Below are 21278 nucleotides of genomic sequence, written 5' to 3' on the forward strand. Positions count from 1 at the left end.
TTATGGATTTGGTAATGTACTTGAACATAGCTGCAACCTTATTACATGATTAGTGCATTTTTAAAAAGACTAATAAGTAAAGTGTCATGTGGTGCTGATGGAGTATAATGAAATCTACAACTGTCTTTGTATTCAAATCTTAAAAGAAAAATTCATTTGAGAAAGATATGAAATTACACAGAGAGAGAGAATGGCTGGGCCATACTTAATAAGAGGAGAGTGCCACTCCTTTCTAACCTTCTCCAACCCCCTTCTCTTTCCTCCCTGAGGAAGTTAACTAATAATTCCTAAAGGCAGGATTAGTATTTTCACTGTTAACTGTGTCTGTTGGCAGTACTAGAATTTTGCCCTCTTTATATTGAACGAAAAAGATAGGCTGCTACTTACCTTAACAAACTGAGTTGCAGAAAAATGCAATGAAAAGACTCTTACAGATTTAGCTTTCAACCAAATCTTTCTTCAGAAAAGAAATCACACACATTCATTCACACAAGCAAGCATATCTCTTGCACATCTGACTGCCATTCCAGCAGTTAAGCAAGCATGCATTTTTGTTAAAAGTTGTTATTTTTAATGTGTATGAGATGGTTCCTACCTATCTCACAACATTGTATTTTTATCGAATGATGGCAGAACCAAGAGCACAGTGTTACCAACAGAATTGCTTTCTTTTGATACCAGGAGGTCCTTCATTTGGTAAAATAAAGGTAAGAGGCAGATGAGACTCTGTGTGTGTGTGTGTGTGTGTGTGTGTGTGTGTGTGTGTGTGTGTCAACATCTCCGCTATATTGAAAGTAGCAATTTGGTCATTATTTCATCCTGGGTTTTACATTGTTTGAAGAATAAATTAGGAAAGTCACTCAAAAGCATGGGTCTGGGGAGCTAGAGTAGAGCAGGATGTGAGGGAAATAACAGCAAAAGTGTAGAATGAGACAAGATTTAATAGCATGAGGACCATATACGATGAAGATGGCCCGTTTAAGAAATATGGAGCGAGGGGGATCCTGTAACACGTATTTACAGCTTGCACTCTACAGTCATTGCTACCTCACATGAGACATATGGTGAAAGCTATTAGGATTAACTTTACAAAGTTAAAGAATAAAATATGGAAGCTGCTGAAGAGCATTGAGGTTGAATGAGGCATTGGGGAAACAATAAAATTCATAAAGACAAAAAACAGTGAAACCAATATGGGTAATTGCTACCTGCAGGATCAATTATCTTGTACAAGTATGTGAAATCTTGACCAGACTATTGGAAATTTTTCATTTTATTTATTGATTAGCCAATAAAGTGAAACACTTGATCCACATATATATTGAACCAAAGAAATTCATCAGAAACAAGACTGCTGCAGTATAGTTAATAATAGTATGTAAGACCTGACATCATTTGGTGATGGAGATATAGTGATCTGTACTATTTGTTAAATTCCTTTTAGTAGTCTTGATCACAATAAAACATAAAGTTGCAATTTGCTGATAACTGCTTTCCGTTGATTGCCAACCATCTTCACAAATACGTTTGCTAAAGACTCAGTTCTGTATACAATCTTGGCCACAACACTATTATTACTTAGTATAACTCAGAACATGCTTGCCAACGAAGCTGTACTTAAGTACAGTATTCGCTGTATTGTTCTTGCTAAGTGTAACACATCAATAATAATTATAATAATGATGTGTTACACTTATTAATAATTATTGTTGTTATTATTATTAGTGCTATTAATAATAATAATAATAATAATAATAATAATAATAATAATAATAATAATAATAATTATTATTATTATTATTATTACTAGTAGTAGTAGTAGTAGTAGTAGTAGTAGTAGTAGTAGTATTAATTTTATTATTGCTTTGTTACACTTAGTAATGATCATATGGCCAACATTGTATTTAAGTACAGGTTCCTTAGCAAGCATGTTCTTACTAGTGATGGTGTTGTGACTAATACTGTACATAGACACTGGGTCTATTGAAAAATGGTACCATGAAAATGTCAATCAACGAAAATCAGTTATCAGCACATTGTAATTTTACATTTAATTGTGATCACTTCCATTAAAATGTTTTAACAAATAACAGTATGCCCAGAAAGCTGAAAAGTGTCTTGCAGACTTAACACTTGTGTTAGAAATTAACATACAGTGTCAATGCACAGTACACACAGCATAGCAACCATCTATTCACTGTAAGAGGACAATGTTACATACTGTTATGGGTATGAACACACTCTGGAATGACAATTCTTTGTGTTGCTCACACAGACAGTTTGAAGGTTCCTTGATAGAAGGTATTCTCTCATTCAGTATGGCTCTCTCTATGGTATTTCATGATCATGTTTCTCCTCAGAAGCTTGAATTCTGTATTTAGCTAGTTGTTATGAACTTTTCTCATCAGCACTGATTGTTGTACACTTTGCTGCAAATTTCCCTCACAGTGTCTAGTCACAAGTTTAAACTCACTGAACAATGTACTGTTTCAACTAATGTAGCTTTATTGCCATTGCAGTCACCATTAATATTTCATTGCAATTGACACACTTTGAGCCAGATAGTGCCAGGTATAGAATGAAGTCCGTTTCTGACACCACACATCTAGCTCACTTTCTGTCCTCATGTTGATTACAAATATCCACTGTACCCCATTGTATTATTATTTCTATTTAATTTTTATATCTAGCAAAGCCATTGTGAGTTTTATTGTAATTCATCCTGCTAGGCAGTTGAGTGTAACCCATTTATGTTTACCTCTGACTTCTTAAAGCAGTATACAGTGTCTAACAAAAAAAGTGGACCACCCAAAAGCAAAGAAGGAAGCAAAGTTGGTCCCTCATTTACTATTGAGGACAGATCTGGGGATCTTGTTGGCCATGGGAGTATCCCAATATCACACAGACATTTCACAGAAACATGTGTCATGTGTGGACTTGCATTGTCCCATTGAAAAATGGTACCATGATACTGAGGCAACATGTGAAGGTGCAGGACATCAATAACACACCATTGTGCCATCAGAGTTCTCTAAATTACTACCAAGCCATGACCTGAAGTCATACCTGATTGCTCCCCATGCCATGATGCTAGGATTAGCACTGCTGCACCACTACAAAACATTGGAAGAATGGGACATCTTTCCAGGTTGCTGTCATGCTTACTGACAGTGGTCATTTGGGATAGTGCACTACTGTGATTCATCAGTGAGCAAAATGTGATGCCATTCATCAGCAGCCCATGCTGTTTCTTTGTTCCACTCCAAACACAGCTGTTCATGTTGTGCTGTTAATGGCTGCTTACATGTGGGACAGTTAGACAGAAGTTCCATATTCCAGCTACTGCTTGTCTCCAACCAGTGACATGGGATGTTCCAGCGAGACCATTACTTGTTCTCAAAAGCCAGGTGCACATGTGAAAGGGTAATGATATGCTTGTTGCACAATATGATACTCCTCTCTTGTGAAGGTAAGATGTGTTCAACAATTAATATGCCTGCACTCTTGTTCCCGAACTGTCTGGCATCCGTCCACTGCCATTTATGAAAGCCCCACGAATCTGAATATTGCATGATTTGACCAGTTGAACAAATGGAGACTCCCAATAGGCCCCATTCAAACTCTGTCCCATTCCAACTCTGTCAGGTGCTGATATTACTGTCACATGTGAGTATGTGGTATCTCCTTGTCCTTCACAGTGATCACTCACTATCTGTCACTCTTTATCCCCTTATACACCCTTCCAGATCTGGTAACAACACTGAACATGAACAATAGAACTGCATTCAGGTGGTTGTTCTACCTCTCATAGAGCATTGCAACTCTAATCATTTACATACCTGCCGACGGTGTGTACATATATGAAGTTTTGTTGACAGCTGACTGTGGCTTGTGGGTGCTTCACATTTTTATCAGTCAGTATGTATAAAATAAACACCTGTGAAGATATGGCAAGGAAGCCCCTTATCGATAGATAGTGGTAAAATACATCAATCAAAGCACCTTGCAGTGGAGAGAGGGGGATCACTGTAGTGAACTTGAAAACTCTTGATCTCTTATTTGACTTTCTGAAAGAGTAATCTTGTGAAAGGAAACTTCAATTTAGAAAGCGACTAAATATGAGACTGGGTTACTGGCCATTGATTATATTCAGCAAGCAAAATGTTTAGTACTGCTGATAGACACATACAAAAATAACAGTTATGGCATCATTTTAATTTTTGAAGTATTACTTCTCTTCCACAGGGAGGAGAGAGTGATCAACTGGGGAAGGCTTCCCACCCTATCAATCTCTTTTTCCCTAAAAAAATGTGATTTTGAGAATTGTATTTGTTTTGTTGACCAATGATAATATGGCAAACAACACTGAAATACACAATTAATGTGGTACTGAATTTAAATAAAATCATATTTTGAGCCAGTAAGAGGCTGGATAACTTCATAAAAAAAGATTCAAACCATGCACAGTGAAACTTTGATTTTACATTCTCTGATTTTATGTTTTTGTGGTCCTACACCATAAATTCATAGCCCCTGTGAAAAACCCATAAGATCAATGCTAAAAATTCCCTGATTTATACATTTTTTCCTGGTAAGGTTTACTTCGATTCTAAGTTCTTTCTCAACATCTGGCTTGACTTCATCCTGTTTTCTTCCTATTTACATTTCATGTGACTGAACAAGATATAAGTGGCACTAAAGACGGATGGTTCACACCAAGGGCGGTGGCAGAGTTAAGGGAATGTTTTAGACTGTTGTGTAGAGAGGAGATGTGAGAGAGGGAAAGCTGTTGTAATCCACAGTTGGTGTTGCCAAGCAACTTGCACCATTTAGCTCCACCACACAATTACTGCTAGGTTGCAACAGTAATGGAAAAACAAGACATTCGATGCAGTGTTCCGGACTGAGCCAATATGTGATGAAGGGCCCCAGTCACCACCTTTTCTTGTGCCACTTATACCTCAGTCTCATCTTTTCCCATGTATTTCTGCTGTACTGTGGTCAGTATCAACATCAATCATCAACCTTTTAAATTCAAACACCGAGTCTTGAAGAATATGCTTGGTCATAATTGAGGAAATGTTGTCCATTTGCTGCTAGTGAACTTTATTGGTTGGTGACTTGTGGAGTCACACAGTAGCCAGCACCGCCACCTCAGCCACCACACAATACTAACACATGTAAAATGAGCTCACTTACTGGAAGTGTGGAGAACTGACCCTTCAGTGACAGGAGTGCTGGTAAGGGGGGAAATATTTTGTGAAGTGCTGAAAATATACTCTTTGTGCAGATGATGTGTTATGACAGAGATTTCACACAGAAATAGAACAAGGGTTTTGCGATAGCACATTTTAAAGACTGTGATGTTCAAATCTGACAAGATGCAGTTGCAACTACATACAGAGCTCATGTATATACTTTCCACCATGCACACCACACACAGTAGATTGTAAAGATTGGCAGCAGTGATAGAGGGCATGAAGCAAAACTGTAGCACCTGAACTTTCTTTCAGATTTAAATTTTACACAATGTACATAAATTCTCTGAGATGACTTCTAATAAGCTTGTAATATCAATTGAGGAAGCAAACTCATTTTTCCACATCTGTTTCTCTCTTTAATCCTAAAATAACACTTTAATGGTGGTGACCATACAAAGTGTGGCTCATAAGAAAAGCAATAAATAATAACAGCAATGGTGACAAAGTATGTTATTAAGCAGATGTCCACTAGTTTATGATTTAACCACTTAGCTGATATGGTGTATTTGGTTCAACATGTTCATCAATTTTTTGCTTTTCTCTGGATGAGCACAAAGGATGAGCTCTCAAAAAATATGTTTTAAATGTATGATTTGTGGTCGTAGCATGTCGGAAAACAGCTCGATTACCTTTTCTTGAGATACCAATTTCAATTTTTCAATGAGTTTTTACTTGCTGTTACACATCTGTGATTTTTTAAGAACTGATGAAATTCATTACCATAAATTATTGTACAAACATTGTATTGTACATTGAATTTCCTTCACTTAGACAGATTTTATGCAAAGTATTGGAGAGGATTGCGATTTTTAATCATATATGCCAATTACATGTGTTTTTGATCATATTTTAGGGGTTTTGGCATTTTCCTCACTTCTGCATGTTCCTCAATTTTAGGTATTTTAAGTCTGGACCACACAAAAACTTAAAATAGGGGTTTCATTATTTCAGTTTTGTTATTGTTTTGAACAGTGCACAACATTTGTCATTCTGCTACCTGGTGACGGTACCATATAGGTCCGTGCTTGGATTACCACACTACCAAAACAGCCGTTACTGATTATATAAAGACTGGAGCATAAATTAAATCAGGACCATTGTTGTCAAAAGTGTTTTATAGAAAAATTTGAAACTATTTGCTGGTCCTGTTACATCTCATCCCCATACTGTCTGCCCCCAGAGGGGAGATACTACTAGAGGGATCTTAATGATGAGAGCAGATTTTGTTTTGGTTTTTGTGGTGGCAGTTTCTGAGAGTGGCAAAAGAGCATAAATTATGAGTGAGTCTCAGATAGGAACATAGAGAACCAACTTTGGGCATAACAGTGTGACAGTAATTGTAGCCTACAGTGACTGTACAACACTGATGTTGAGGAAACACTGAACAGTGTCATAATTTGTTGCTGTTCTTGCTATTCCTGGGAGTGCATAATGAAAACTTGTTTGAATTTTCTGTATTACAATTTCTTCCTTTCAGGAAAAAAAAAATGTTCTAATGCTAGGGTTATTTTTAAGCTGTTTCAGAAATTCAGTGACATGTAACTGCATGCAGTCAGCCTTTTGCCATGATGAAAAGCGACTTTTCTTTCCTTTCGTGTCCATGCCACCAGGCACCTGAACACTATTGTCAGTGTTTGAGGCTCCTCTTGCTTACTTCTTCTCAAGATGCCTTAACTGGTGTCATAAATAATAGTAATATCAATAACAGGCATGTTGTAGACTTCGTAATATCACTGTTACCACACACAGACTTTTCAGCAGAACAGTACTTTGCTATCTGACCTAAATCCTGACACTTGACGCATCAAGGTACCACAAAGTGGCCTGTCACTGTTTTTGTGTTGTGTGTCTTATATATTTATTGCACTATTTGACTAAAAAAAATGTAGGTTGACAGGGCATATCATGAGGCAACAAGAAATAGTTAATGTTGTGATGCATAAGTTTGGAGATGCAGGAAGACTATAGAGGCCAGCTAAGGCTTGAACAAAGTAAGCAAGTGGACGTAGCCTGCAGTAGTTATGCAGAGATGATGAAGGTACTTACATGCTATAGTCTGTTGTGGAGAACTGGATCAAACCAGCTACTGGACTGAGGTAACAACAACAACAACAAAAAATTGTTCCATCTTACTGAATTTCTTCTTCAATTCCACTGATATTTCAACAACAAGGTAAAAAGTTTGCTTTTAACGTGCATATCAGTAAATTGTGTTATGTGGCTGTTGTCATTCTGTGGTGGTTTAGCCAGGGTTAATTTGATCTTGTATCATAGCCGCAATGACTTTTATGTTTGCTGATCATGATGCTGATGGGTCTTTCCAGCCATCTCAGTATAATCTTTTATGTAGCTCCATATCACCTTTATTCTTTTCCACTCTGAGGCATCATTGGAACCTTTTAGTGGCTTTGGTTTATTCTTTTCCATTCTGAAGCATTGATTGGCTCTGGTTTATTCTCTGTCATTCTGAGGCATCCTTGGAACCACTTGATGGTTTATATACTTGTATTGTCTTTATGCTGCTTTCGTAATATTCAGTTTGTTCAGTGTGTAAGCCTTGAGCTGTACTGCAAATAAGCTTATCTGAAAAACCCACTTTTCTGGGTGTTAAGAGATTTATATGAACAGAAAGAATTCCACTGAGTTATGTGGTTGCCAAATCTCTTTATGGAGGAGTCGGGAAAGCAGACTTTGCCTGCAACATCTAATGGTATATACAGTCATGGTGAGAAATGGTAATGCGGTTTCCAAAACCACTTGAACAATGTCCATGCCAGAATTCAATTCATAGCTAAGATAAAAAAGAATAGAAAAAAAAACAGAAATTCTTCTTAGTTGTGTCAAGCATAAAGCAATGACAAAAACTATAACCCACATCCTTTCATCTTTCCCTCTCCTTCCCTCTTTCCTGATGAAGCAACAGTGAATTGTGTGTGTGTGTTTGTGTTTGTTTGTTTGTATGTGTATCAACATACCAACACTTCTGTTTGGTAAGTTACATCATCTTTGTTTTTAGATAAACTATAACTTTTGTTGGATTTGAACACACATTACTGTAGCTAACTCTAGATCTAGTGTTAGGCGACAAAGTCATTGACAGAGTAACAATTACAAAATTAATGGAGATTCGTGTTGATGAAAACTTAAATTATAAGTAAACAATGAAATCTGCACAGATGCTCAATTCAACCTAGTTTAGTCTTACAATTATCACAAATGTTTCCATCTTAGAAGTTGCCAGGATGACATTTTTCAGCTATTGTCTATCTCTTACAATATGTGGAATACAATTTTGACATTCCACCAATTGCTACCTAAAACAATTTTTTTCATTACAGAAGAGTGCTATCGAAATAATAACAGTCGATTGGTCAGTCAGTCCTCTGCAGGCTCCTGCAATCCCATACTCAGACTGCTTAAAATGCTAATAATATCTTCACCACACACACACACACACACACACACACACACACACACACACACACACACAAACACACACACACAATTGTATTTTATATATCATGGCCCACATTGCAGATTTTCAGACAAATGCTGATATTCATGACTATAATACCCAAAATACCACAACATTCCATACTCAAAAACACCACACAAAGGTACATGTCACATACTGGTATTAAAGTTTACAGCAGACTTCCAGTCTACAGCAAAAAGTTAGGAGGAAAGAATAAATTTCAAGCAGAATTTAAAAAATTTCTACCCCAACAAAATTTTCTCTCAATAATTGACTATGTTGGCCAATAACATTTTTCTGATCTCATTTATATAACACAAGACTGATAATACTGTCTTTCACTCCTTAACTTTTTTTGTAAGATTTATAGATTTAATGGACAGCCATTGTTTAATGCAACATATTTACTGAGTCGATGTTGTGTATAAAAGAATTTGCTGGTTAGAGAGAACAAAAGTTAAGGCCTATGAAAAACAGGCTAGCAATTCATAACAACTGAAGCTTATATGTTATAAATTTGCATTAATATGTATTGTAAGACTTCGTATTATTTTGTGTGTGTTACTTTGTATATGTATCTGTTTGACCCATTTCCTTATAATAATTTCACGTAAAATTTGTGTGTAAATCTGGACAGTACTCATACAATATTTGTTGTCTGTGGATGGGAAAATAAATAAATAAAATAAAAACAAGTAAAAAATATATGTGTAAACTTACAAAGTCATCACCAGGCCTATATACTATGTGTTGTTGATACCCTTGCGATCTCTACAAGACAATTTTTTGAGCTGCAGAACATCTGATAGGAGATGTACATCTAGAATGCAGCCTAAAGAAAATTAATTTCCGTTAAAGAATATTAGTATCATTGCATACAAGAAAAGTCAACAGACAATTATTACTAATTATACAAAGGTGAGTCAAATGAAAACGTTAAATTTGTAGTAACAAATCGAAATTTTGCGCTGTTATCCTGTAAGTTTGTAAGCGTGCTACAAACAACTTGCAGAATGGCCTGTAGGTGGCAGCATAGTGCAGGTGCACACATACCGTCAAGATGGCCGCCCCTCTTGCGACTTGCACCAGAGAAGAACAGCTTTCTGTTATTCAGTTTTTGCGTAGTGGAGGTGTGAAACCTATTGAAATTCATCGACAAATGGAGGTTCAGCACAGTGATGCATGTTTGTCGCAGCAGCAAGTCTACAAATTGAATAGAAAGTTCGCAAATGGTGTGACTTCAGTGGAAGATGCTCCTTGTCCAGTTCAGGTACAACGAGTTGTGACTCCACAGAACTCTGCAGCAGTTGAAGCCATAGTGGAGGAAAACTGCCGACTGACACTGAATGACATTGCAGCATATTTGCAGATTAATCATGTGTCAGCACACCACATTGTGCGTGATGTGCTCCAGTTTCACAAAGTGTCTGCAAGATGTGTGCCACGGCAGCTTACTCCTGAAATGAGAGAACGACGTGTTGATGCTTGTGAAGAACTTCTTCGGCACTTTGAACGAGAAGGTGATTGCTTCCTTGCAAGAATCATTACTGGGGATGAAACCTGGGTTCACTTCCACCAACCGGAAACAAAGAGAGTGAGCAAGGAATGGCGCCATCCATCATCACCAAAACCAAAGAAGTTTTGAACAGAACCATCAGCAGGGAAGGTTATGCTGAGTCTCTTTGGGATGAAAAAGGCGTCATTTAGGAGCATTACATGTCTAGAAGGACCACTGTTACCAGTGCACCATACACAGATCTCCTAAAAAATCATCTGCAGCCTGTAATAAAATCAGAGCGATGTGGATTGCTGTCGGCAGGTATCCTTTTGCAACATGACAATGCAAGGCCCCTCACTGCCCATACAACAGTTGCAATGATCACAGACCTGCATTTTGAGTGTCCTCGTCATCTACCATACTCACCAGACCTTGCCCCAAGTGATTTCCATATGTCTGGACCACTCAAAGACGCAATGGGAGGAAAGAAGTTCTGTTCTGATAAAGAGGTGCATGAGTGGTTGTGCGGACTACCAAAAGAATTTTTTTCTAAAGGAATTTATGCTTTTTGTAGGTGCTTGGAGGACTTTCATTGAGCGTGGGGGAGATTATGTTGAAAATTGATTCAGCTTTGTACCACTTCTGCATAATAAACAATATTTTTAAAAAATTAAGGTTTTCATTTGATGCACCCTCGTAAATTCATCAGTAAAAGAGAGACACACCATTCACACATACAAGCAAGCATATCTTATGCACACATGACTGCCAACTCCAGCGTCTCAGGCCAGAATGCAACTATCAGATGGGATGCAGGCAGCAATCCGGAGGAGTGAGGAAGGGGAAGGGTTAGTAGTATTTGGATGGGGAGAGAGATGAGTGCTGTCTCGTGGATTGTGGAGGGACTAGACTGCGTAAAGGCACAGTGTCAGGAGGTGGCGGGGCACCAAGGTGCTGGAAACAGGAGCAAAAAAAGGAGAGGAGTGGGGGAAAGATGGGCAGATGCGATGCAAAGAAACAGGGTGGGAGAGAGAATGGGGAGGAGATGATAGGACAGAGGGGCGAAAATTGTTGGGTGGAGGGTGTGGGGACAGGTTAGCGTAGGTTGAGCCGGGATAATTATGGGAACAGAGAATATGTTGTAAGGATAACTACCATCTGTGCTGTTCAGAAAATCTGGTGGATGAGGGGAGGATCGAGATGACTCGGGTAGTGAAGCAGACATTGAAATCAAGTGATTTCTTCTTTACAATTAGTAGTAGTCTGTCTTTACCTATATTGTCTATATTTGTACCTGGAGTTTCCGTTGTTTGGGTATTGTAACTTGCAAATTAACAGGCTTTCAGCTAATTGTATTATATTCATTTTACAACCCTTATAAACACAAAAGAATATGATGTATGGTCTTTAATTATAATTAATTATAGGCTTTCAGCTAATTGTATTATATTCATTTTACAACCCTTATAAGCACAAAAGAATATGATGTGTGGTCTTTAATGATAATTAATTATATGTACAGTCTACAGAAACAGCTGCTGTTAAATTCATTAATTTGAAGCTATTATTTATCTGCAAGATGTTTATTTGCTTCACTAGGATAAACAAGAACAATCAATCAAAGAAATGCCATTCAAGTCAAACAAAAACTGAGAGCAAACAAATAGGAAATGTCAGAAACACATCTCTTCTTTGCTGCTACGGAACTTTAGTGCTTCAGTAATGTCACATTGATTCAGTGTCATCCACCACAGATTTATTACTATGTCTCTTTCCCCACATGTTTGAAGTTTCCTTCTTAGTTAAGAAGTCTACAGGAAATAATTTGTGTGTGTTGCATATAACTGGAAAAATAAAAGTAAGGATTACTTGGCCATTGTCATTGTGGCTCAAGAAACCAGTTCATAAATAAATTTTATGGTGTGTAAAGGCGTACATGAAGATAGTAACTGTTCTCGAAAGAGCAGCTACTGTTGATGATCGTGCAGCTTCTCTAGAATAAATGCTAATTAATTGAAACCCTCAGCTGCTGACAGATGTTGACATTCTTGATGGGGACAGCTGAAAATGTGTGCCCTGACCGAGACTCGAACACAGGCTCTGCTGCTTACATGGCAGATGCTCTATCCATTTGAACCACCGAGGGCACAGAGGAATAGTGCGACTGCGGTGGCTCAGATGGATAGAGCGTCTGCCATGTAAGCAGGAGATCCTGGGTTCAAGTCCCGTTCGGGGCACACATTTTCAGCTGTCCCCATTAAGGTATGTCAACAACACCTGTCGGCAGCTGAGTGTGTAAAGACATTTGTGAGCTTCAAGTTTTGTGACTGTGGAGATCTACATTGGATGATCTCTCTCTCTCTCTCTCTCTCTCTCTCTCTCTCTCTCTGTGTGTGTGTGTGTGTGTGTGTGTGTGTGTGTGTGTGTGTAGCTCATCTCATTTCTTAAATTCCTTCAATTTTGTTTCTTCTCTGTGTTTTCCACATCTTTTGATGGAGTTTTCTAAGGGGGACACCATGTCATTGAATACTGCCGTCACATTACTGCGCCTTCCTCTTTGTACTTTTTGTGGCTGAGCATAGGGGAATCATGATAATATACTATATGTGCTTGGTTCATGTACATATCACATTATAATATACTGGTCATTGAAATTTACATAAACATTGTAAGATTTTCTTTATAAAACAAATGAGTTGTTATGCTAAGATACGTGATTGTATGTATTCCATTCTATGTTTTTGTTATTTTCCCTTGCTCTGCAGGTTTCATAAGATTTCTGGAAGGTTATTACATAATTTTAATAACAAAAAGACGACTTGTAGCAGTTATAGGACATCACACAATTTACAAAATAGAAGACACTAGCATGATATACATTCCAAATGATGGTGTAAGAATTTCCCATCCCGATGAACCAAGATATGTTAAGATGTTTCAAAATATTGATTTGTCCAGCAACTTCTACTTCAGGTAATTCCTTAACTTGTGTGGAAAAATCTTAACATTGGCTTTATTGTGAAAGACAACACATGAATACCTGAGTGTTAAACATTGTAGGCATAATTCATAGCTATAAGTCAAAACAAACACACACTATATTTCAGGTGTTTAAACTGAAAAAAAAAATATATATATCACCACCTGTGTAGCAATATTCCAAACATTAATAACCCATGGCCACAAGAAGGCAATAGAATATGTATTTGATTGTACAATTTAATCCATGCACTTTCTGCAAATGATTGGAGGAAAATATTCAGTCAGTGGTTAATACAGGGCAATTAAAAATGGTGAACTCAATTTCATACTTTGATATTTAATGAAGTATACATCATATGTGAAAACTGTAGTATCTTCTGTGGCTCTACAGCCCTTATGAAGTATATGTGGGCAATGGTCTTAAAGTCTTATATGGATAACTAATTTAGTAATGGGAGACAGGAGCCTTGAAGAAGAAAGCTGTATTCCCTGGTACTAGTCATTGTTTAATTCATTAAGAAATATCCTTGGTCTGGCTCATCCATAAGTAATTTAAACTTTGCAACTCTCTGAAATTCATAACTAGATATAGGCTAATTACTTACAATTGCATGTTTTTTGTGTTTGCTCTTCCGTAAGCCATGTGTTTCCTCATAGACCTCTTGGTATTCTCTCCCATATTCCTACCAGTTTATTTTAATCTGATGAGTCCTCCATTTCCCTTGAATATCTGGAGGCTTTATCAATGGGATAGACTAATATTTCTATTGACTTGTGGACATTCATCCCCATGCTCATCGGGTTAGCTTTTATTATCACATACTAGTGTTACAAAAAATTTGCATGCACCATTGTGAAAACCCAGTGGCTCTTACAGTATTCCTCAATGCTTTACTCTGCTCCTCACATTGTTCATTGCCATTCTCACGAATTGTGCCAGATTCTCAGGAAATTCATTTTTCTTTTAGTAGAATATAATCTCCTCCTATGCACACAGTCATATGCAGCTTTAAAATTGATGAAATGGTGTGTCCAAATTCCACACTCAATTATTTTCTAGTATTTCTCTCTAGGTAGAGATCTCATCAGTTGCTGTCTTCTTTGGAAGAAATCCACATTGATATAGACATTTCTCTTACCAAAGATGGTGAGAAGATAAAAAATGAACTACTCACCATATAGTTGAGATGCTGAGTTGCAGAGAGGCACAACAAAAAGACTGTCACAAATAAAGCTTTCAGCCAGTATGGCCTTTGTTAAAAATAGATAAAACACACACACACACACACACACACACACACACACACACACACACGCGCGCGCGACTGCAGTCTCAGGCAACTGAAACCACACTGCGAGCAGCAGCACCATTGCGTGATAGAGTGGCAACTGGGTGGAGATAAGCTACATTCCATTCTGGATTTTCCATTGTTTGAAAAATGAAGCTGGAAAATAAGGAAAGGAGTAGAGGGGGAAAGGTTGAATAAACATGTGTCCGAAAATACATTGTTGCCATGGCAGATGGCATAAACTAATGACTGTGCCTCTGACAATGTTCCGTGTCTTCCTTGTATGTTGCAGATGTTAGGGATAGTAGTGGTTGTCATGCAGGATACACGCACTTGTACTTTGGCTTACACCATGTTGGCAGGCCACTTGCCTAGATCTTGTACTATGGTTCGTTTCAGTATCCTGCAGAACCTGGTTCTCCAAATGTGGTGTACACACAGTCCACATTCTTCCTGCATGTTTGTCTGTCTGAAAGAACCCCTGACCACACAAAACCCAAAAAGGGCTTTAAATATTGTGTAATGTGGTTGGTGTCTATGAGAGTACTGGTACTGGTATAACTGTGCTGCCTCTCGACCGTTTCCACCTGCTTGAAAACACAAAAACACCATCTTGGCTTGTTCCTGGCTTGAATAACAGGCCATTCTGCTGCTTACAGTTTGCTATGTCAATGACACTACCTGCAACATATGAGGAACACATGATACATGGTCATAGGAACTGCCATTCATCAGTGTCATCTAACATGGCAATGATGCATTTCCAGACGCTTGTTCATAGGACCTTTTCTTCCTTTTCTCCTCCATTTCGAATCAGGAATCCATCGTTGCTTTTTTTTTTTTTTTTTTTTAATTAATGTCCACCCTGTATATCATTGACAAATTCTGAATATCTGTGTGCCAATGGTATTAAGATCTGTCTAAACTTAAAAATGAAATTCTGTCTACATCTACTTCTAAATCTACATCTACATAAATAGTCTGCAAGCCAGCATAAGATGCATGGAGGAGGGTGCTCTGTACCAATACTTGTCATTTCCTCTTCTGTTCCATTCACATATAGATCAAAGGAAAAATGATTGCCTGTATTCCTCCGCATGAGCCCAAATTTCTCAAATCTTATCTTCATGGTTTTACGTGTGATGTATGTTGGCAGGAGCAGAATCGTTTGGCAGTCAGCTTCCAATGCTGATTCTCTAAATTTTCTCAATAGTATTTCCTGAAAAGAGCACTGCCTTCCCTCCAGGGATTCCCATTTGAGTTCCTGAAGAATCTCTGTATCACTGAAGTTTTGTTCAGACCTACCGGTAACAAATCTATCACTCTTGTTTTTGGGAATAAATCTGTTTTGCAGCAGAGTGACTGTGAAAGGTGCAAAGTGGTTAAGGCACTGGAATAGCATTTGAAAGATAGGATATTCAAATCCTTGACTGGTCATCCATACTTAGCTTTATTCTATAGTTTCCTCAAATCATTTATTGTGAATGTTAGGATGGTTCCTTTGAAAAAGACATAGCTGGTTTCCTTCCCTATGTTTGTATTATTGCAACTTGTTTTTCTTGCTCAATAACAGCAAGGCATGAACTAGACATAAAACCTTACTCTGTTTCCTTTTGCTGTGTTGTAAGATACAGTATATCAGTAGTCACGTCTTCATAAAAAAAAAAAAAAGTTCATAACCCGTTGTTAGCAGTATGATGCAAAACACATTCACATTCATCTAGTCCCTTCCATAATCAAAGTACTGAATGGGGATTTTGCAGGTTTCAAAAGGGGATATTGTGTCCATTGACATTCTGACTTAGGTGACAGTTATTTTGATGTGAAAATTTAAATGTTGCAGACCATTATCATCTTGTTCCATATTTGAAGCCTGTTTTCACAAAATTCCACAAACGTGTCCTTGTTCACTTGACAATTGATACCAATTGTATGGAGTATGATTTGAACACCTCCTCATTACATTCTGGGGCAAATGTTTGCAGTAGGGCAAGATATCTACTTGCTCTTCAGAGTCCTTTTTGTGGTGTATACTCAAAACATTTCATAATTTGTGTGATGTTCTCTTCTGATACCCAAGTGTACATACAAGTTTCATTCCAGTCATAAATGCTCTTGTTGCCAGTGGAATGTTGAAATGTGGTTCAAAGTCATGCTAATCCATGTTTGCCAATTTGGTTTTACTGAATCCATGAATGAAAAAGGAACTGAGCTCCATTGTAACTAACATGCTCATAATAGAAGTTTCTGTGCACCAAGGGCTTCACAAGTGTCATTGAATCAATTTATATCTCTCAATTTGTCATACCAATACTGTATTTATAGTTCATATCTTTTCATTTTCTGGTGGTAGAGTGCAGACTTTTACAGTTTTATTTGAAATGTTTTTTTTCAGTTTATAATTTCAACTAGTGCTCTGCATTTAATAGAATAAAGGAAGTTACAATGTACTAAAAACTATAAAGGAACTGTAAAATCCATTTTGCAGCTATAGCTATGACATAACACACACACTGCAAAGCAACATGACTCCGCCACGTAGTGTTATTCCAGACCATGAAAGTTCTGAGAATGGTGAAGGGATGTTTGATACAAAGGGTAATTCACACCAGTTTTTTGGTGAGTATTTTATTCTCAGCACCTGAAATGTGTCAATAAGTTATATCACTAATAACAGCAACAGATCTGCTGTTTTATATTGTGCTGTAATCAATAAATTTATCACTGAAATAGAAATATTTGATTGATGAGGAATATTACTTGCTGCACCTATCAAGACTTAATTTGGGAAGAGATTCTAAATTCTAAATGTTCTTGTAAGTGCTTTAGCTTCTAAGTACCTCATGTTGTATTATTGCTGGTAAAAATATAACTACTGTATTTATGATTTTCTTTTTTATCTGTGTGCACCACACAATTAGTACAAGTGTGGCCTTAACAAAATGCAAAATAAGTGTGGCCTCAACAAACAAGCAACTGCCAAGAAGGTCTCAGATTGATTTGTTGTTTCGCAGCACAACTAAATTAATGTTAATAAGATAAAAAAAAATAATAAATGGAATTTAAATAATAATGTGTTGCCTGCCCACAACTCACTTTCCAGAGATTGTAGAAGGAAGAGTAGGATTTAATGTATTGTGGACAGTGAGGCAATCAGAGACACAGCATAAACTAAGATAGGAGAAGGAAATTTGCTGTACCCATTTGAAAGAAACTATCTGAACATTTACCTTGTGTAATTTAGTAAAACAACACAAAACTAAATCTTAATGGCTGGATGTGGATTTGAACAGACGTCCTCCTGAATATGATCTTATAATATAAATGGCTTTCAGAGCCAGTGGCTCATTCTTTTGACAAAAGAGTTGGAGGGAAAGGAAGAATGGTGAAGGTAAAGGACTGGAGAGGCTTAGGGAAAGGGGTACAGTTAAGAGAAAAATCACCTAGAACCCCTGGTCAGGGGAGACTTACCGTACAGGATGAGAAGGAAAGACTCATTTCAAGACTTATTTATCTATCTGTTTATATTATATTATCAATAACTGATTATTTTCATTGAATATGAACTTAAACTGTTAACCACTTCACCATCTCACTGAGTGCTAAAATTAATATAGAACTTTAAAATCATATAAACGTGTACTAATTTCTTTTTAAAGGTCTTGAGGTAGTGAACTCAGTGGAGCTTGCAAATAAGATAAAAGATGTATCTATGTACCACAGTGATAAATTAGTATCCTTTAATGTCTGCAGTTTGTTTTCTAACATACCAGCAGGGGAAAGTATTGATTTTTTAACAGCATTAATGTGCAGGTCAATTGTCAACTCTGTGGAACTAAATGACTTGAGACTAGCCACTCAGTCATGCTTAGTACAAAGCTATTTCCATTTCCAAGGGACTCTGTATAAACAGTTAGATGGCTTAGCTGTCAGGTCCTACTTTGTCCACTTTTGACCAAAATATTCATGGACCATTTTGAACAACATTGTTTTGAATAAAGAACCTTTTGAGTGCAAAAATTAAATATTGATTTAGATATGAGGATGATGTGCTGTCTATGTAGACTGGCAGTACAAGACACTCAGTACATTTTCACATAACTTAAACAATCAATATAAAAATATTTCATTCACAATGAAGATTGGCACCAAATCCATAAACTTCCTAGATCTAACAGTTGACATCAGTACACAGACACGTTGTTTCAAAATTTGTAGAAAAACGACCCTGCCATGAACAATGGACCTTGCCGTGGGTGGGGTGGCTTGCCTGCTTCAGCGATACAGATAGCCATACCATAGGAGCATCCACAGTGGAGGGGTATCTGTTGAGAGACCAGACAAATGTGTGCTTCCTGAAGAAGAGCAGCAGCCTTTTCAGTATTTGCAGAGGCAACATTCTGGATGCTGACTGATCTGACCTTGTGACATCAAGCAAAATGGCCCTGCTGTGCTGGTACTGCAAATGGATGAAAACAAGGGGAAACTACAGCCATAATTTCTTCTGAGGGCATGCAGTTCGACTTTATGGTTAAATGATGATGGTGTTCTCTTGGGTAAAATATTCCAGAGGTGAAATAATCCCCCATTTAGGAAAAACCAAACTGGCATTCTGTGGACCAGAGCATGGAATACTAGATCCCTTAATCGGGCAGGTAGGTTAAAAAATTTAGAAAAGTAATTGGATAGGTTGAAGGTAGATAGTGGGAATTAACGAAGTTCAGTGGCAGGAGGACCAGGACTTCTGGTCAGGAGAATCTAGTTTTATAAATACAAAGACAAATAGGGTTAATTCAAGAGTGGGTTTAATAATTAATAAGAAAATAGGAATACAGGTAAGCTACTGTGACCAGAATAGTGAGTGCATTATTGTTTTCCTAGATAGACATGAAGCCTAAGCCTACCACAGTAGTAAAGGTTTATATGCCAACTAACTCCACAGATGATGAAGAGATTGAAGAAATGTATGCTGAGATAAAAGAAATTATTCAGATAGTTAAAGAAGACAAAAATGTAATTGTTATGCATGACTGAAATTTGATAGGAGGAAAAGGTAGAGAAGAAAAAATAGTAGGTGAATATGGAATGGAAGAAAGAAATGAAAGAGGAAGCCACCTGGTAGAATTTTGCACGGAACATAATTTAATCATTACTAACACTTGGTATAAGAATCATAAAGGAGGTTGTATGTATGGAAGGGACCTGGGGACAGTGGAAAGTTTCAGATTGGTTATGTAATTTTTAATGCAGAGATTTAGGGACCAGATTAAATTGTAAAACATTTCAAGGGAGAGATGTGGACTCTGACCGCAATTTGCTGGTTATAAACTGTAGATTAAAACTGAAGAAATTGCAAAAAGGTAGGAAATTGAGAATATGGAGCCTGGATAAGTTGAAAGAACCAGAGGTTGTTGAGAGCTTCCAAGGGAGCATTAGGCAAGAGGTGACTTACACAGGGGAAAGGAATACAGTAGGAGACGAACAGATAGCTTTAAGGCAGCAGAGGAAGGTAAAAAGACAAGACCTAGTAGAAATCCTTGTATAATGCAAGGGATACTGCGTTTAATTGATGAAAGGAAAAAATTTAAAAATGCAGCAAATGAAGCAGCTGAAAAGGAATACTAACATAAAAAAAAAGAGATTGACAGGAATGGCTAGAAGACAAATGTAAGGATTTAGAAGCATATTTTATTAGGGGAAAGAGAGATACTACCTTAGAAAAATTAAAGAGGCCTTTGGGGAAAAAGAGTAGCAGCTGTATCAAGAACTCAGATGGAAAACCAGTCTTATGCAAAGAAGGAATAGCTGAAAGATGGAAGGAGTATGTAGAGGGTCTATATACGGGAGATGAACTTGAAGACATTATAGAAATGGAAGTGGGCATAAATGAATATGAGAAGGGAAATATGATACTGTGAGAAGAATTTGCTAGAGCTCTGAAAGATGTAAGTGGAAAGAAGGCCTCGGGGTAGGTGAATTCCGTCACAGTTACTAATAGCCTTGGAAGAGCCAACCATGAAAAAACTCCTCCATCTAGTGTGCAGGTTGTATGAGACAAGCGAACTACCTTCAGACATCAAGGAAAATATAGTAATTCCATTTTCAAAGGAAGCAGTTGCTGACAGATGTGAAAATTACCAAACTATCTGTTTAATAAGCAATGGTTGTAAAATAGTAAGACGAATTCTTTATAGAAGAATGGAAACACTGGTAGAAGCAGACCTTGGGGAAGATCAATTTGGATTCTGGGGAAATGTACAAACATGTTAGGCAGTACTTACCCTACAGCTTATCTTAGAAGGAAGGTTAACTAAAGGTAAACCTATGTTTATACCATTTGTAGACTTAGAGAAAGCTTTTGACGATGTTGAGTGGAGTACTCTCTCTGAAATTCTGAAGGTAGCAGATGTCAAATATAGGAAGAGAAGGGCTATGTACAACTTGTACAGGAACCAAATGGCAGTTATAAGTGTCAAGGGGCATGACACGGAAGCAGTGGTTGAGAAGGGACTGAGTCATGGTTGTACCCTGTGCTTGATGTTATTCAGTCTGTACATTGAACAAGCAGTGAAGGAAACCAAAGAAAAATTTGTAATAGAAATTAAAGTTTAGGAAGAAGAAATAAAAGCTTGGAGGTTTGCCAATGACATTTTACTTCTGTCAGAGACAGCAAAGGACTTGGAAGAGAAGCTGAACAGAATGAACAGTGTCTTGAAAGGAGAATATAAGATGAACATCAACAAAAGCAAAACAAGGGTAGTGGAATGTAGTCA

The 21278-nt window shown here is 37.4% G+C and overlaps 1 protein-coding gene across 3 annotated transcripts in view; it reads left to right on the forward strand.

Moving 5' to 3' along the window:
* Positions 1 to 21278, forward strand: part of LOC126278057 (polyphosphoinositide phosphatase) — a 169290-nt gene that overhangs the window by 11046 nt on the left and 136966 nt on the right. For 2 of the 3 annotated variants that reach the window (XM_049977875.1, XM_049977876.1), the window contains 2 exons: positions 13000 to 13207; positions 16994 to 17124. The exons of the other annotated variant lie outside the window; for it this stretch is intronic. In XM_049977875.1, coding sequence (XP_049833832.1) covers positions 13000 to 13207; positions 16994 to 17124 — 339 coding nt within the window. The remainder of the gene's footprint in view (positions 1 to 12999; positions 13208 to 16993; positions 17125 to 21278) is intronic. 3 annotated transcript variants of the gene reach the window in all.

Source organism: Schistocerca gregaria, chromosome 6, assembly GCF_023897955.1.
Source record: "Schistocerca gregaria isolate iqSchGreg1 chromosome 6, iqSchGreg1.2, whole genome shotgun sequence".
NCBI lineage: Eukaryota > Metazoa > Arthropoda > Insecta > Orthoptera > Acrididae > Schistocerca > Schistocerca gregaria.